Source organism: Octopus sinensis, linkage group LG21 (assembly GCF_006345805.1).
Source record: "Octopus sinensis linkage group LG21, ASM634580v1, whole genome shotgun sequence".
Classification (NCBI taxonomy): domain Eukaryota; kingdom Metazoa; phylum Mollusca; class Cephalopoda; order Octopoda; family Octopodidae; genus Octopus; species Octopus sinensis.
In genome coordinates, this window is record NC_043017.1 from 7574346 (window position 1) to 7591246 (window position 16901).

At 37.5% G+C, this 16901-nt stretch overlaps 1 protein-coding gene across 2 annotated transcripts in view; it reads right to left on the bottom strand.

Moving 5' to 3' along the window:
- Positions 1–3585: 3585 nt before the first annotated feature.
- LOC115222972 (PH-interacting protein) overlaps positions 3586–16901 on the bottom strand; it is a 56887-nt gene continuing 43571 nt past the window's right edge. The window contains exons 27-35 of one of the 2 annotated variants that reach the window (XM_029793393.2): positions 16109–16379; positions 14948–15073; positions 14081–14204; positions 12557–12712; positions 11647–11799; positions 9562–9677; positions 8167–8684; positions 6276–6587; positions 3586–4271 (exon numbers count right to left, since the gene is read on the bottom strand). In XM_029793393.2, the coding sequence (XP_029649253.1) occupies positions 3598–4271; positions 6276–6587; positions 8167–8684; positions 9562–9677; positions 11647–11799; positions 12557–12712; positions 14081–14204; positions 14948–15073; positions 16109–16379 (2450 nt within the window). In that variant the 3' untranslated portion in view covers positions 3586–3597. Of the gene's footprint in view, positions 4272–6275; positions 6588–8166; positions 8685–9561; positions 9678–11646; positions 11800–12556; positions 12713–14080; positions 14205–14947; positions 15074–16108; positions 16398–16901 lie in introns of both variants that reach the window. The other variant, XM_029793391.2, reaches the window with a different exon arrangement.

The window sequence follows — 16901 nt, forward strand, 5'->3', positions numbered from 1 at the left end:
AATCTGTAAGAAACATTTACAACTGAGTAAATAAAAAAAAAAGTTTTCTTTTTATTGGAAGTGGATAAGCTTCTTTATAGGGATATTTTGAGTGTACATGTCTGTGTGTAAACATACATGGAATGGTCTGTCAACGTATGTTATACACTGTAGCCTAAAATAGTTCCATTTCTTAAAAAAAAAAAAATGGTGGGGGAAGGAACGGAAAATGGCTGAAGCAATGTTTGATAGTAATGATGAGAAAGAGAGAACAATGTCTTGTGAACATAATTTCTTACCTGGGTCAATAGACACACGGACTGACACACGCACTAGTTGCATGGCACTTCTGTTAATCTGAGAGAGAATTCTTTAAGGAAAAACATTGAAAAACCATTATTTTGCAGTAATAGTAGCAGCAGCATTTTTAACAAGACTGTTCAGATAAAGAGAATGCACTAAGGGGCTGTGGCCCACAACAAAAGTCTGACTTCAACCCCTTTAGTTCCCTGTAATTACATCCCCAATCAAACATCAGTAGCACTCTAAAAAAAAAAAAAAAAACATTACACTCACTTGCTTTTTCTCTGTCTCATTCTCTGATCCATGTTAAAAGAGAAAACATGGTAGAAAGTTTCGGCTGAGAGTGTTTATCAAATGTGCACAAATTCAAAGTTACCAGTAAAGGCACCTTGTCAGACAATAGCACAGTCCACCTTGTGATGCCTCAGTTGCAGCCTGTGTAAGAACTTCCCTGATATTAAACAGGGCAAAAAAACAAGCAAACATACTCAATTACGCTGTCTCCCCAACACACTTCTAACTACAATACGAAATACAGTTATGTCCACAACCAGACTGTAGTACACCACATACAGCAGGCTGGAACTTGTGAACCACTCAAGAGTTAGTTCTAACCATTAGTCATGCCACAGGTCAGAGCAGTTCTCAACAGCACAAAACTTAACATAATTTGAGACCGGGAAAGTTTGTTAGTCAATCAATTAATTAAACCAGTTGTCAATACTTTAAAACCAAAACTGTAATAATGAAATGTACCGGGAAAACTACAGTATATGGCATGTACAACAAATGTGAGGTATTTTATTAACTTTTGAGAGAAAAAAAAGGAGAGAAATATTTTAGCTACAAGATGACTATAATGAAACGTGAATATAATGGTAGGGAATGGTTAGCATGTGAATTCCTTTAAGATGCAAGACAGATGCTAAGAGGGAAAAACATTATTATCTAAATTAAATGAAGTTGGTAAGTATAAAACAAAAATGAAAGCTAGGCTGAAAAAAAAAATCATCTTGTAACACTTTGTAGCTAAAACAATTTCTCTCAAAACCTACAGAGTTCCTATCACTGATGTTTTTCAAGATTTGAAAATTGGATTTCCATATTAAACAAACCCATATTTTTCTTTTTTTTTTTTTTTAATTTACATAAGTTGTTTCTGAGGCCAGGAATTTTGAAGAGAAGGGGGTTTTCAATAACATCAACTCCCAACCCAGTACATGAAGGGTACTTTATTTTACCAACCCTGGAGGAATGAATGGTGAAACTGACCTTAGTGGGATATGAACTCAGAAGGTAAAGAGTACTTTCGACATTTTAACGACTCTACCAGCTTACTCAAATCGGCTGAGAAGTTTGAAGAGGAGCAAGTTCATTACGTCAACCCCAGTACGTGACTGGTACTTATTTTATCAACCCCCACCAAAAGTATGAAAGGCTAAGTTGATTGTGGCAGGATTTAGACTCAGAATGTAAAAAGCTGGAAGAATTCTGCAACTAAGGATTTTAGTTTGGCAATGCCATCAATTCTGCCACCGACCTTGATTTATAACAATTAACTAAAATTAAATGAAAAACAAATTAGTTAGTAGCCATTAGAAAGAACTGAAGGCTCTTGCTGTGTAACAACACCAAAAATAAATAAATAAATACCCTTACATTATTTTCAAAAAGATAAAAAACATTTAGAAATGGATATACAAATCTTGGATGTTTTAAACAATTTTAAACAATGCATAGATTTTTATAGAGAATTCATTGCTATTTTATTATTACCATTATTATTATTATTATTACTTATTGTATTTAAGTTTGTCCATGGCATGAGATGAAAAGACCCCTGAAAATATTTAGCTCCAAGCATACAAATTTTGGGAATTAATACAATTTTAATGCATAGAAAGATTTTGTATGTTATGCACCTTACATATGATCCAGAGCTATTTTATTGTTATCAATTATGCATTAGTTTGTTCATGGCATGAAATTAAGACTCCTTAAAACATTTAGTTCCCTTTTGACTAGGCACAAGACCAACTTTTGTACATAGTCCAGTCCACTGAAAGGCTAAATGACCCCCAACTTGAACCAACAGTGTATAGAAATGAAACTGAAACACGGCAAAGTATTTTGTCCAGTGCTCCACCAATTCATCACCCTTCAGAGAGAGAGAGAGAGAGAAAGTGATTTCTTCCATTGAAATCTCTCTAAAACGGAATGATTGTAGAGAAGAGAGCAATGATGGAATCAACATTTATATAGAATTAGAATCATTTCATAGAAAATAACAATCACACTACAAAAGAACCACAAAGCCCAGACAAGACCATCAATTTACCATTTTGCTGTCTTTCTGGATTGAAATTCAGAACTCAAATATGTCTGTGTTGTACATGTTGCATTGTGTTGTGAGGTGTATGTTGTGTTGTGTGTTGTGTGCATGAGTGAGATAATGCATAGTATAGTTTGTAGGTTGTGTAATTAGGTGTCTGTGTGTATGTCTATAGGTAGTGTGGAGTGTCTCTATACGATATAGTGTGAAAGTTTAACAAGTGGAAGGAAAGAAGGAAGAGGTTAGGAAATGGAAGAAACAGAATATGAAGTGGAATGGGATAAAGTGGTATGAAGAATATACAGTGAGGTGTGTGTATATATATATATATATATGTATGTATATAACATTATATGTATATATATATATATATATATATATAAAGAGAGAGAGAGAAAGTACAATATGTAATGTATGTAATATGCTGTGTTTCTGCAATGTCTATGGTACAGTGTGGTGGAAGATGATACATCTATGTGTCTATACGTGTGTGTGTGTGTGATGTAATAGTGTATCTATGTATATGTAGGTGTTGGTGTTCTATCTCAGCTGCACTATATTACAAATGACAAAAGGTAACATAATAATGGAGACATATTTGTTCAAAGGATGGCAGATTTAGTAAGACAATGGTGCAGACATTTATTACACTTGGATTTCAGAAGCTTCTGTTGAGGTTTTTTTTTTTAACAAATTATAGTTAGTTTGTTTTTGTTTCTTTTTTTTGTGTGTTTTTTTTATTTTTGTCAGCCCGTATTTAGGACAAAGGAAGGGAAAGTTGAAAAAAAAAAAAAAGAAATAAAATAAAATAAATAAATGGGGGGAAATGAAAAGAAAAATAGAAAGAAAAAATTTATTTCCTTCTTGAAAAAAAAAAAAACTTTCAAGCTATGTTTGAAAAAAAAAATAAACTTGATAAAAAAAAAATATATGTTTATATAAATAAAATTAAAAAAATTTCCAGTTTTTGTTTTTTTTTTTGTTTAATCCCCTACTAAGTTGTGTCTGGATCTCTGAGACATTTGTCTTAAACGTCCTTTCCGACTACGGGAGATAATACCACTTTCAGATAAATTTGACGTGTTCGAGTCATCACTGACATCTCCATACTCAAAGTCACTATCCTCACGATACCGAACAGTTCGTCGACCCTGATTCCGTGTCATCATAACAGGAGACTGCGATGAAGACTGGTGGCTGCTGTCACCGTTGAAACGACCCTCGTCGTCATCACCGCCACCCTGCCGCGAACGTCTGTTTCGGCGCTCGGGAGTCGATACATCGTAGATGTTCTGAGTGGCCCGGGTGCTGCGCTGCGTCGCCGCGCGCTTTGACCGCCTGGGCATAGTATCATTGTCTGTAAGTAAATCACTTTGTGGGGTGACCTCAGAATCTGATGAAGACGCAGAGTCAGAGCTCTTGCTGGAAGTTGAACTTGTGGATCTGGCTGAGCTGCTGCTGCTAAATCTCGAGTTACGCTTCTTACAACTAGACGATGTACTTGACGATGATGACAGGTTCAGCTGACGAAGACGTCTTTTGTGGCGCCTTAAAGGTAATTCATTCTCCTCTTCATACTTGCGTGGCTTTAGAGATCCAGTGGTCGCCCGCGTCCGATATGGTTTTGTGTGTCCATTGGTCAGCGGAAGTGGTTTGTCTACACAAAAGAAAAAAAATACAAAGTTGTAATAAATAAAGAAATAATTCAAAGCGATTCAATTTTAAGGTGGTGCTCCAGCATGGCCACAGTCCAAGAATAAAAAGAATAATGGTAAAACAAGAAAACTGCATCAAAGAAAGAGTTGAGTTACTGGGAGAGACTGAAAGAATTACAACTACTCTTTGGTGTGAAGATGGAAGAAAGATATGCAGTGATATTCATATAGAAGATCCTTGGAGAACTGGCACCAAAAGTTATGTAAGCCCTCAAGCAAGATGCCACTGCACTGTTCCAAAGATCCCACCATCCAATCTAGAGCAAGGACCAGGTACTGCAATAGCTTGGGATTCAAAGGTCCACTGTTATTTAATACGTTGGCAAAAAAACCTCAAGATCCACATGGAGTGGAGGTAGATGTTTTCAAGAAGCACCTAGACCTTCTGCTGTCCAAGACCCCAGAGGAGCTTACATTGCTACAAGAAACTCCAACAGGGACAGCAACCTCAAACTTTCCCCTCACCAAAAGACAACCGTATGAGAATGGACACTGAAATGGTAGTTATACTGGCAGTGACCCAGCATGGCCACAGCCTTTGGGCTGAAATGCATAAAAGATAATGAGAATATAAAAAAAAACATATCAGTAACCAACTGATTTGTGAACCCTCAACAAACCCAACCTTATGGATCACTTAACCCCTTTCTAACTATATTTCTAAGAATACATTCTGTTTTCATGTTTTAATTAACTAAATTATGAGAGATTTAGTGAATTAACATTCCATAAATATCTGAATCGAGGCTAAGATACCAGACAGACTTTAAGAATCCAAATCCTAACATTGCCAATGGTAGTAGGGATGTGAAGCAGAAAGTGTCAGAGGTAGTGCAACATAGAGAGTGGTTCCTCTAATGTAAAAGTACAGGCACAGCTGTGTGGTTAAGAAGCTTGCTTTCCAATAAGATGTTCTTGGGTTCAGTCCCACTGCATGGCATCTTGAGAAAGTGCCTTCTACAGCAGCAAGCCATCCAAAGCTTTGTAAGTTGATTTGGTAGATGGAAACTGAACGAATCCCAGTGTGTATGTGTGTGTGAACAAGCACATCCTCATACAACCATTTTCCTTGTTTTCAGTCTTCCATGAAAAACATGTCTGGTCATGGGAAAATATTACTTAGCATGGAAACAGGTGAGGGTTGGTGAGAGGAAAGGCATCTAATTGTAGAAAATCTACCTCAACAAACTTTGTCTAACCCATGCAAGCATGAAAAGTGGACATTAAATGGTGATTATGATGATGTTATATTTACAAATGTGCACCCAATAAATTAATGGAACAAAGTTTTAGATATTTATTTGTACAAATTTCTTGCAGTGGCAACTCATACAGTAAAAACTGTTTTCTGACAGAAAATGAATGTTGCACGTGAGAGGCAACAACCACACAAACTCATTTATGTTGCCTCACTATTTAACAATTCAGCATTCGAGATATTCAATACCATATTTATTTATAGGCTGTGTTTCCTGGACTATTTGGATGGATAATTAGTAGAGGCTTGGTAAAGCAGAATGAGACATTTGGGCAAGGCTGTTTGGATGCTGGTCATTTGCATAGCTGACTGGACAATCAGCCTGTTTTGGCAACAGTGCCTTTTGTCACTGGACGCAAACACTTGCACAACTGACCAGAAATATAAATGGAGAGATATGGCAATTTTTGTTTTTTTTATTGAACACAAGTGACATAAACACTTTCCTTCTCCTCATACACATACAGAGGAATATGCTCACACACAAACAGAAGAAGAGTTGAGAGAGAGAGAAACATTGAAATACTTAATGTTAAATAAGTCAGTACCGAGTCCAGCAACACCAAATACATAGCACCACAAAGGCAGTGCCAAATGTCTCATACCATCTGTAAAGACATTCACTTCACAATTAACAAATAGAACACAACTGAAAAAGGGAAGAAATCAAGACGGAACATCACATCACCTGATCTACTTTTTACAGCTTTCTTTTTCTTTTTACTCTTCTTTTTCTTCATTTTCATTTTCATTTTCATTTTCATCTTCTTCAAAGACCCATTTTTATGTTTCACTTTCTTCTTTTTTGTTACTTTTTCTTCGTCAGAGTCATCATCGTCGACATTGCCAAGCCTTTCTTTGCGCCGTCTTTTCAGAGTAGCACGTGGTGATACGTGTGTTGCAAGTGGCTGAGATATCTCATCAAGATCACTGTCTTCACTCGACGCTTCAACCAGAGATTTCTTCTTTACAACTCTACCACTGGAGGTAACACAGATATCTACAACAAAGAGACACAACAATTAATCCATCAACTAAACACAACATTATTTTTTTAATTAGCAATTAGTTTCACAATCCTTACAACTCATTAGGACTCACTTCTCAACAACCAGAACTACCAAACAATAGCAGAAAAAAGTTACTAAAATATAAACATTTTGTCAGGCACAACTTAATGGTACAAGGTTGGCACAGCATTGAATATAAATTACTATGGTAAAGCAGAGCAGACAAAACACTCGGAAACATTTCTATGGGCTCTTTATGTTCCGAGTTCAAATGCCACTACACTTGACTGTCTTTCCTCCTTTCGGGGGTTGATAAAATAAGTACCAGTCAAGCACTGGAGAGAGATATAATTGACTACCCCACTTCCACAAAATTGCTAATCTTGTGCCAAAATTAAAAGGAGTATTAATTACTACAGTATTAACACAACATGGCTTAACCCTTTTGGTACCAACCCAGCTGAAACCATCTTGTTTTCGTAAGTTTTGAATTAAAATTGCTCACCAAACCTTAGTCACAATTTATGTTCCTAACACCAGCTTAATGACAACTAAGTTATTTTACTAAATTCTTTGTTACATTCAAAATTAATTGAAAGAAACACAGAGCATCACAAAATAAATACGGTAACGAAAGGGTTAAGTGTGATATATACGGAATTATATTTAGGATTTAGTCTTTTGGTGAAATCAGGACCCATAGGTTTTTATTTTTTCAGCAACTTACAAAGAGGATTCCATGCTGCCAAAAACAAAAATAACCTATATATCCATCATAAATTGTGAAATCGGTAACTTTAAACCTGGAGAGTTGTGTAACAAGGTAAATATTAACTTGTAGAGACCCATACACCTGCTTGTCTCTTCCCCTCCCAGACCCTAAAACTATATCAAACACTACACAAAGCTTTTCTTCCCCAAGAATGTCAGCTGAACTCAATTCCTGATTCTAACTTTCTTGCAGGTGTTGGTCTGTAATAGTTCAAGAGGGACATTAAGGACATCAATCTCACCGAGATACAACTGGGGCCAACCCCTCCCTCCAGACCAAGCAAATAGAGAAAATGGAAAAGGAAATGATCCATGTACAGGTCTGGGTAGGATTTTTGAAAGGGTGATATCTTTTCCATAATGTTTATGAACTGGGTTGAAATGTGCAGCTGTTGTGCAAGTGGTCTCACATTTGGTGAATGTAAGATCGGTCAGCTGATAGTTGTACATGACATGGTGCTACTTGACTCATCAGAAGATGAACTCATAGAATGTCACAGGGAAAGATCTCGGGGACAGACCAAGAACAAGGTGGCTGGATAATATCTACCATGTCAGTTGGTCCCTTTTGGGACTCCAGTAGGAGAATGTAATGATGGTTGTTTCTGACAAGACCCTAAAGAAGGAGGTGGTTGAGGAATCAACTCTTATGATTCTCCCTTGAATAATAAGCATAGAAAAAGGACGGATGGACAATCCTAAACCAAATATCTGGAAAAGTTGGTGCTGCACTGTGATAGGATAATAATGTCCAGAGACTTGGGATTAATGTAAACAACAGAGTTAATGCTGATCTACCTGACTGAGACATCACTGCTGCAGATGCTGCTGTAGCTGCAACTTTGTGATTAGCCTTTAAGCTACCGCTTCCTCGTTTTGAACTGCTGCCTGAGGATGAGGAGGAGGAAGGGGATGAGGAGCCTGCTGCTGAACTCGATGTAGACTTGGAATAACCGTTCAACCTGCTGCTGCCACTGCTGCTGCTTCTACTGCTGGTGCTGCTGCTGGTGCTGCTAGTAATAGTACTGCAGCTCAAACTGCCAATGCTGCTTCCACTGCTGGTACCACTACTGGTGCTACTACTAGTGCTGCTGAAACTGCTGCTGCTGGACGGTGTCGCTGAGCCACGCCCACTTCTACTGTTGACCACTGATGTAGTGAGACCGGAACTGGACGGTGCAAGATAGCCAGATGTCGATGGGTGGTTGCCCGTATGAGACGTTGAACCCAAGTGGTTACTGTTTGCAGAAGTTCGGTTTCTAGTAGTGGTTGTAGAACTTCCATCTGATTTTACTGAATTCCTGGAAGTTCTTTTCCTGTAGTAAATAACAAAAAAAAGAAAAAAAAAGTGGGGGTTAACAGAAAATTAGTTTTTACTGAAATCATATTTTTTTTCTCTCTCTCTTATAAAGAAAGAAACCAGCTTTAAAACTATTAAGAAATTATAAACTTGGAGAAGGAGCTGGACTTATCTATGAAAGGCTACATATTAAGAGAACAACATGGAATACTTATCTATATATATATATATATATATATATATATATATATATAAAGTTAATCCAAACATGAAAGCACAAAAAAACACAACGCAAGGACGTGGAATAAATATAGTATTATTGGACCCTAACGAAAGAAGGAGGGTTTAATGTTTCGGGCGGAGCTCTTCGTCGGAAACATAGGAGAAGGAAAGATCCAGAGAAGGGAAGACAGAGGAAAAAAAAAAAAAAAAAACGCCAACAGTACACACGCGGTCACATACACACACACAATCCCAACAGCACTAGCAGAGCACTGGTATCCTACATGGTCAAAATTGTACTCATCTACTATTTACACAGGATATTGTAAATAAATGAAATTTATTTACAATAATCATGCATTCAAGACTAAGAGATTCACACATCTGTACACAATGGGTTAGTTCAGGGACTTTAATAGAAAACACTTAACCTAGGTAGCACACACTAGGACTGAAACCAAAACAATGTGGTTGGAAAAGAAACTTCTTAACCACATAACCACAAAACACAATTACATTTTTAAGATAGTTACAATTATACAGTGGTCTGGAGTATAGAATGTAAACCAGAACATTTCATTTCACCAGTCCATCCCCATTTATAAATCTGAAGCATCATGTTTATGTATGTTCTCCTCTTAATTAGCTAATATCATTATCATGTCACTCACCTGTTCTGACTAGAATTAGTTGATCTGCTGTTTCTAACGGCAGCTTTCCAGTTGCTAATAATTTCTCTAATTTGTTCATCAAACATAGCTGATAGCCTCAATGTCATAGCATAAATCTACAATGGAGAAGGAAAATGAAGGAAATACAGAACAGAAAAGTAAGTTAAATATACAAGAACAAAAAGAAAATAGAGAGAGAGACAAATAAACCTATGAGGGATGGTTGGCAGGTTGGAAACCTGTAACCAACAAAGTTATAATCAAAGGCAGCAAACGGGCAGAAACGTTAGCATGCCAGGCGAAATGCTTAGCGGTATTTCGTCTGCCGTTACGTTCTGATTTCAATTTCCACCGAGGTCAACTTTGCCTTTCATCCTTTCGGGGTCGATTAAATAAGTACCAGTTACGCACTGGGGCCGATATAATCGACTTAATCCGTTTGTCTGTCCTTGTTTGTCCTCTCTGTATTTAGCCCCTTGTGGGTAGTAAAGAAATAAGTATAATCTTTTGTTTCAGTCATTGGACAGCAGTCATGTTGGGGAACTGCCTTGACAGAATACTACAATGAAATACATTCGTAACCGTTTTCTTTTCAACAATTTATTGTATTGTGCCATAACATTTAAAATTGTATGATTTTTAAGCTAATTTTAATTTTTCGTATCAACTGTGCTGTGACATTTCCATCTACTCCTTAAGTAATAAATGGCTGAGAACCATTGCCTTAGAACATCAAGCATATATTTTAAAATATATCAAGAAGGGCATCAAATAAAGAGACAGCATCTCTCCAAAGCTCTTCAAGCACATGTCCAGAAATGGTCATCAGAGACAGTGACTGGACAGGTGGTATGAACAACACACCACCGATTCACAGAGAACACTGTGCTCATTGCAGAAAGCCACAGATCAGCTGCAGACCTTACTGAGAGAGCTGGATAGCCATAGCTCAGCAGTAGGCCTGGAAAAGGTAAAGTACATTCAATCTGAAGATGTGGGAAGAGGTATGTTTACTTAAGGCATACAGTGAATATGCAGCAAGATATGGATGCTGAAATCTCAGAGAGTAAGAGCAGGATGGAAGGCATTTATCGTAATAAAGAATGTGCTTACAGCAAAGCTGAGTAAGACCAAATGTGCTACACTCATGCATTGTGACCAGCAATGTGTAACATCTGATAGTCTGGTCAATACAGTGATATATATATATATATATTATATATATATATATATATATATGACAGACACTGAAAGACAGACAGAAGTAGTAAGGTAGATAAACACTCGTGGGCTTGAGATGTATATTTAAATAAAGCACAAAAAGTACAGGTTACAGAATAAAAATTTTTTAAAAAAAACAGAATTATGTAAAGTCTTATCTCAACCGCTCTTTCAAAATAGTCATAACTTATGCGTATTCATATGCAGTAAGAAGGTGCATTATGTCCTGCGACAAGTCCTGATGAAAGAAGTTTGGCTTCCCTTCTCAAGAGCAAAGTGGCAAATGCATATTTTCTAGCAATGCTTACATATATGTAAAGCAGAGTGAAAACGAGTGTGTGCGCGTAGGCACTCGTTTAAGGGGAGTTAACTCTAAAGCATATGGAGACAGACTGCAGCCAGGTGCAAACTGCAGGACTGCCAGTATAGTAGACCTAACTAAAAATTACATTTTATTTTAGTAATGTGGCCCGCCCGATGATGGGTTGTGTCTCATACGGCTAGCATTTCAAAAAAGGTTTGGTTTTTATTTTAGATCAAGTGAATAGAGACAAGACCATATAGACACTTGTTTCTCTTGTTCTAATGAAGATCTGTTATAAACCATCTCACTAGAAACACGAAGATATAAAATAAACACAAAGATATAGGACAGCAACTCCCAACCTTTTTATTTAAAAATAGTTTTCCCATGGATCCCTTTTAATATCCTTATCCATATATATATATATATATATTTATAAAAAAAATTCTGAATTTAGTTCACGGACCTTTGCAGACCACCAGGGGCCTACAGACACCAAATTAAGAAACACTGATATAGAACAAAAAAAAAATTAAATAAAAACAAAGAAAGATACTTACACGTGAACGTTTGTTTGTGTTGTAGGCTTTCGAATTTTGGAATATCAGCCGCACATCTTTACTGAGATCAAGGGGATTTTCATATTCTCCTTTATGTAGCCGCATTTGCACAGTAGCAAAATCCAAAGGCGTTTCGACAATTTCAAAATAATCCTAAAAGCCAAATTTTGATGATTTAGTTGAACATTGCAGAAATTTCAAGAACATTTGGTCAAATAAATCAATCCTTGTGCTTAAAATTTCAATCTGGTACGCATTCTTATTTCTTTATTGCCCACAAGGGGCTAAACATAGAGGGGACAAAAGGATTAAGTTGACTACATCGACCTTAGTGCGTAACTGGTACTTAATTCATCGACCCCGAAAGGATGAAAGGCAAAGTTGACCTCGGCGGAACTTTGCCTTTCATCCTTTCAGGGTCGATAAATTAAATACCAGTTACACACTGGAGTCAATGCAGTCGACTTAATCCCTTTATCTGTCATTGTTTGTCCCCTCTGGTACTCATTCTATCTGTACTTTTTGCTGAGCTGCTAAGTTACAGGGACATGATCAAACCAACACCAGTTGTCAAGCAGTGGGAATAGAGACACAGATACACATGACATACAAGACTGTGTGCAAGCCACAGGGCGTCCAAGAGCACACAAACCTTAAGACATCCAAGACCACACAAGCCACAGGATGCTCCAAGCAACATACATTCCAAGCGTCCCCCTCCCCCGGCAACATGTCACAGGACGCCCCAGGCAACATAAATCACAAGACACCCAAGGCAACATAAGTCACAAGACGCCCCAGGCAACATATGCAACAGGACTCCAAGAAACATACATCAGAGAAGGTCCCAGGCAACATAACATCACAGGATGTCCCAGACAATGTAAGCTACATAAGTTACAATACTTACAGGGTATTCTTCTGGATCTACTGGAGTTCGGAATGGTTCAGAGTCATCACATTCAAATATCCTTTCCAGTAAGTCTCGACACTGTTCCTTCCAGGCATCAGGGTCAGTTTGCTGGGTCTCAGCACGTCGTCTTTTGTTTGCAGCTGTTGTAGCTCGCTGTAGAGATATTAAAATATAAGAATGAATGGGTCGTCGAAGACATATCTACATTATCTTTATATTGATAGATTATACAAACTATGAAACTAAAGTTCAATTGTATAATGTTCATGGTTTTCTCAAAGACATCTGCAGGGGAAGCAAAATAGTTACAACCAAGATAAATAAAACCACGTAAATAAGATTTCTTGAACAATTACGTTTATGGTAAAGTGCTTCCTAGTTTGTCACATTGCTAATGTTACTAATACAGTGTCAGTACTTGTATACAGTTACTAGTTGTGACTCATCCATACCGTAAACAAGAACATACTACTGACCTGTATGTTTGAATACATGTCACAGATTGGCACAGTGACCACTCAAGCCAACAAAGGAGCCTCTACACAGTTACTCACCCTACTAGAAATACACCCCAAATCTCCTTGAAGTTACTTACACCTTATAGTCTTGTTTGATATGGTCTTGGGTGCATTGTACCTTAGAGACAGCCTGGAAGGTCAAAGCTAGAATTCCTTCCACTCATAATTCTGTTGGACCAATGCCAACTAAATAACAACACCATAACATATTTGGAAGATACTGAAGACCCAGAGACACAGATACCTAAAACAATGACAACCCACAACAACTACTGTAGTCAATATAGAAGACAAACTAATGACAGAAAAAAACTGTCACTTCTAGAGTAAGTGATCAACTGATAGCATGGCATATATATCAGATCCTATCCCAATGAACAGTCCCTGTGGCAGTGTGGTAGTTTGTGTTCCTCAATGACCCTGAGAGCTATGCCAGTGCAGTTCTAGCTCCTAGTAGGGCCTTACATGCTGGACAAGTCAAAGGATAAAGGCTAATATGGACCACCTCTTCTCGAGGTAAAAAAGGTAAAAATAGGGCCATCACCACTTCTTACACAATCAAGTTACAGAAATATTGATGACAACTCAAGAGGCAAAGGCCTTCCCTCAAGGAGCCATATGATGCCATGCAGCAAATCCAAGAGGTTGCGGCAAGGAAGTGGAGATCCAACTGAGGAGCAGCAGAACAGACAGTCCAGGATAGAGGATCAGTGGAGAAAAATCATCAATGGCCTATACTCTACAGGGAGCATAGGGATAAAGTAAGTAAAAGTAAACTGTATAGAGGCCCATTAAATGGATTGTACCTGTAATTGAAAAGGTATGGTCTTCTTACAAATACATCAGCCAGGGAAACAAATAAGATAGGATATTTAGGGAACTGAAAAAGCAGGAATCCAACTTGAGAGGGTTAGAAAAGGCAGGCCAGAATCAAGATGAGTGGAGAGAAGTTGTTGATAGCTTATGCATGATAGGGAGCAAAGGGTTTAAGTAAGATACATACCAGTTTACGCTTCCGGCTAGTAGAATCTCTACTACTTTCATCATCATCACTTTCACTAGCCTGGTGATCATCCTCGCCCCACAATTCAGCTAAAATTGGGCGAGGGTCATAACAATTAGTGTCACTGTAAATGAGAAAGAATAGTATAGTCAGCAGGTACCAAATTTTCTATTTAGTAGAGCTTAGTATTTCATAAAACTTTAAGGGACAACTGATCATCATCATCATTGTTTAACGTCCGCTTTCCATGCTAGCATGGGTTGGACGGTTCAACTGGGGTCTGGCAAGCTCGAAGGCTGCACCAGGCCAGTCAGATCTGGCAGTGTTTCTACAGCTGGATGCCCTTCCTAATGCCAACCACTCCGTGAGTGTAGTGGGTGTTTTTATGTGCCACCGACACAGGTGCCAGACGAGGCTGGCAGACGGCCACGCTCGGCAGACACAAATTTCCAACTCATATATAAGCCAATAAGGGAACCTCTGACTTGTTAGAAGTAGCAGCCAAATCTCCATCAAATAACATCCTACTGTGCTGAAGGTCAAATTATATCTTGTCTCTTCTCATCACAAAAATGCAAGAGATACATTGTGGGCCCCAGCTGCAAAAAGAGATGATGCTGATGAGATGCTAGACGTACCTCATCATCACCAGCATCTCCCCTTTTCCAGCTGGTGTAGCCATCTATCTCCTCTATAGCAAGAAATCTATTATTCCTCTCTATCATACTCTTGCCTCTCATGCTACACACACACACACACACACACACACACACACACACACAGAATTAGACCCATGCATCAGACCTTCACATCCCCGGTGGGAGGCTGGAAGTTTAAGAAAGAGAAATGAAGAAGTTCAATTCTTACCTAATATACCTGAGAAGAGTTTCGGTTAAGATTTTAGCAGAACGAACTATTTGTGATTTTGGTTCATTGAACCTCTCAGCATTAGTTTCCACATATCGAACATCAAACTGGATTGAGTTTACCCGTCTGCAATAGAAACAGCAAATTAAGCTATAGCTGACATTTGATAAGCATTTACATTGATATAATTTTAATAGTAAAATTCATTTCATAAGCTTTCTTATAAAAAAAATTACAACGATGAAGTGGGTATCAGGATGTCAACCAGCTGGTAAGAGAGAGACATGTTTGAATCACAGGTGAATTTTTTTTACCTGTTTCAGTCAAATGGACTGGGTCACTACCTTGAAGTGTTTAATCAAATTAAACACAGTACTTCGTGTTTTTAAGTTTAGTACTTATTCTACAAGTCTCTTGTTGAACCACTAAGATATGGGGACATAAGCAAAGTAACACCTGCTGTCAAGAGGATTAAACACATGCAAATATGCATACATAAAATTGGCTCCTTTCAATTTCCACCTACCAAATTTTTTTACAAGTCTCAGACATTAGACTACAGTGAAGCTGGGACACAGCCTTTAAGAGTTGAATCAATTTCTATTTGTTTACAAGATACGTAAATTATTTGTTTAACTGCTGTGTTACAGGATACATAAGGGAACAACCTAAACAGCATTAGTATTTTTCTCTCCTATTTTTAAATTTAAATGCATTTCTACCAATATACATAAATATATATAGTCTTAAAAGAAATTGGCCATCTTCTTTCTAACAGTGGACTGATAGCTCAACCCATTATTTTATAAGAGTTAAATTACCTTCCTTTGTAACGAATTAAAAGCTTAAAATACAGATGCTATCAGGAATTATATCAATTTTGTTGTCACAAATTATGTCATTTATAGATAGACAGAGATAGATAGAGATATACAGAGATATAGATAGATAGGTAGAGATAGATATAGATAGATAGATAGATAGAGATAGATAGATATAGATTAATATAGAGATATATAGATAAAACAAAAATGTTCAATAAATACATTAACATGATTTATGTTAATAATTATTTTAAAATTCAAGGTGATTTTTTTTTGTTGGCATGCCACTGGCTGAACTAAGAAATTCTTTCAAACTAACAGAAACGATAACACTTACCGGTAAAATCTATGTTCTAATCGTTCTTTAATGGTCGTCAAGTCAATCGGGTATTCAATGACTTTTGCATAAAGTGGGAATGCTTTTAGATCTACAGGTGTAAGGAATGGCTCCGCTATAGAGTGGGCCATTACGTACTCCAAACCCTTTACTATACGATCACACTCATTATCTCGACCATTTTTGGGCCACTCTCCATCTTTGGGGACATAATGAGATTTTCTTTCTTCTGGGGTCACTTCTACTCCTCCACCAAGCTCTGTTGGAAGACCTGTTGAATGAGAAACACCTATAAATGAAATGTAATAAACAAACTATAAGGTTTCAAGCAGGGAAATATCAAATTGGATTTTACTAGACAACATGCATGTACACTATGCTCCCGGCCTGCTGGCAATAGTTTTGATGTTGCTGACAAGCCACACAGTACACCATGATAACAGTACAGATGAAGTACAATGATATGTGGAGCAGAACATCAATGATGAGGATGAAGATTTTTATGACTGAATGAATACCAGATAATATCAGAAGTGTTAGAAGCTGTTAAGATGGTTAGATGTCACTTCTGTCAAGCTTGCCTCTCTCTCACATATAAGAGCTTGTGTATAAGGAAAGGAGAGTAAGAGAGAGAGAGGAGAGAGAAAAGGCAATGAGTGTACTGATGAGGAGAATGGGGGGTGGGGCAGAGTGGATGATCAAGCTAACACATTTTTAGTACAAAGTTAGGATTTCATTAGTAATTTAGAATATAACAAAAAAAAAAAAAAAGAACGTTAGTTCTTGATTAGTT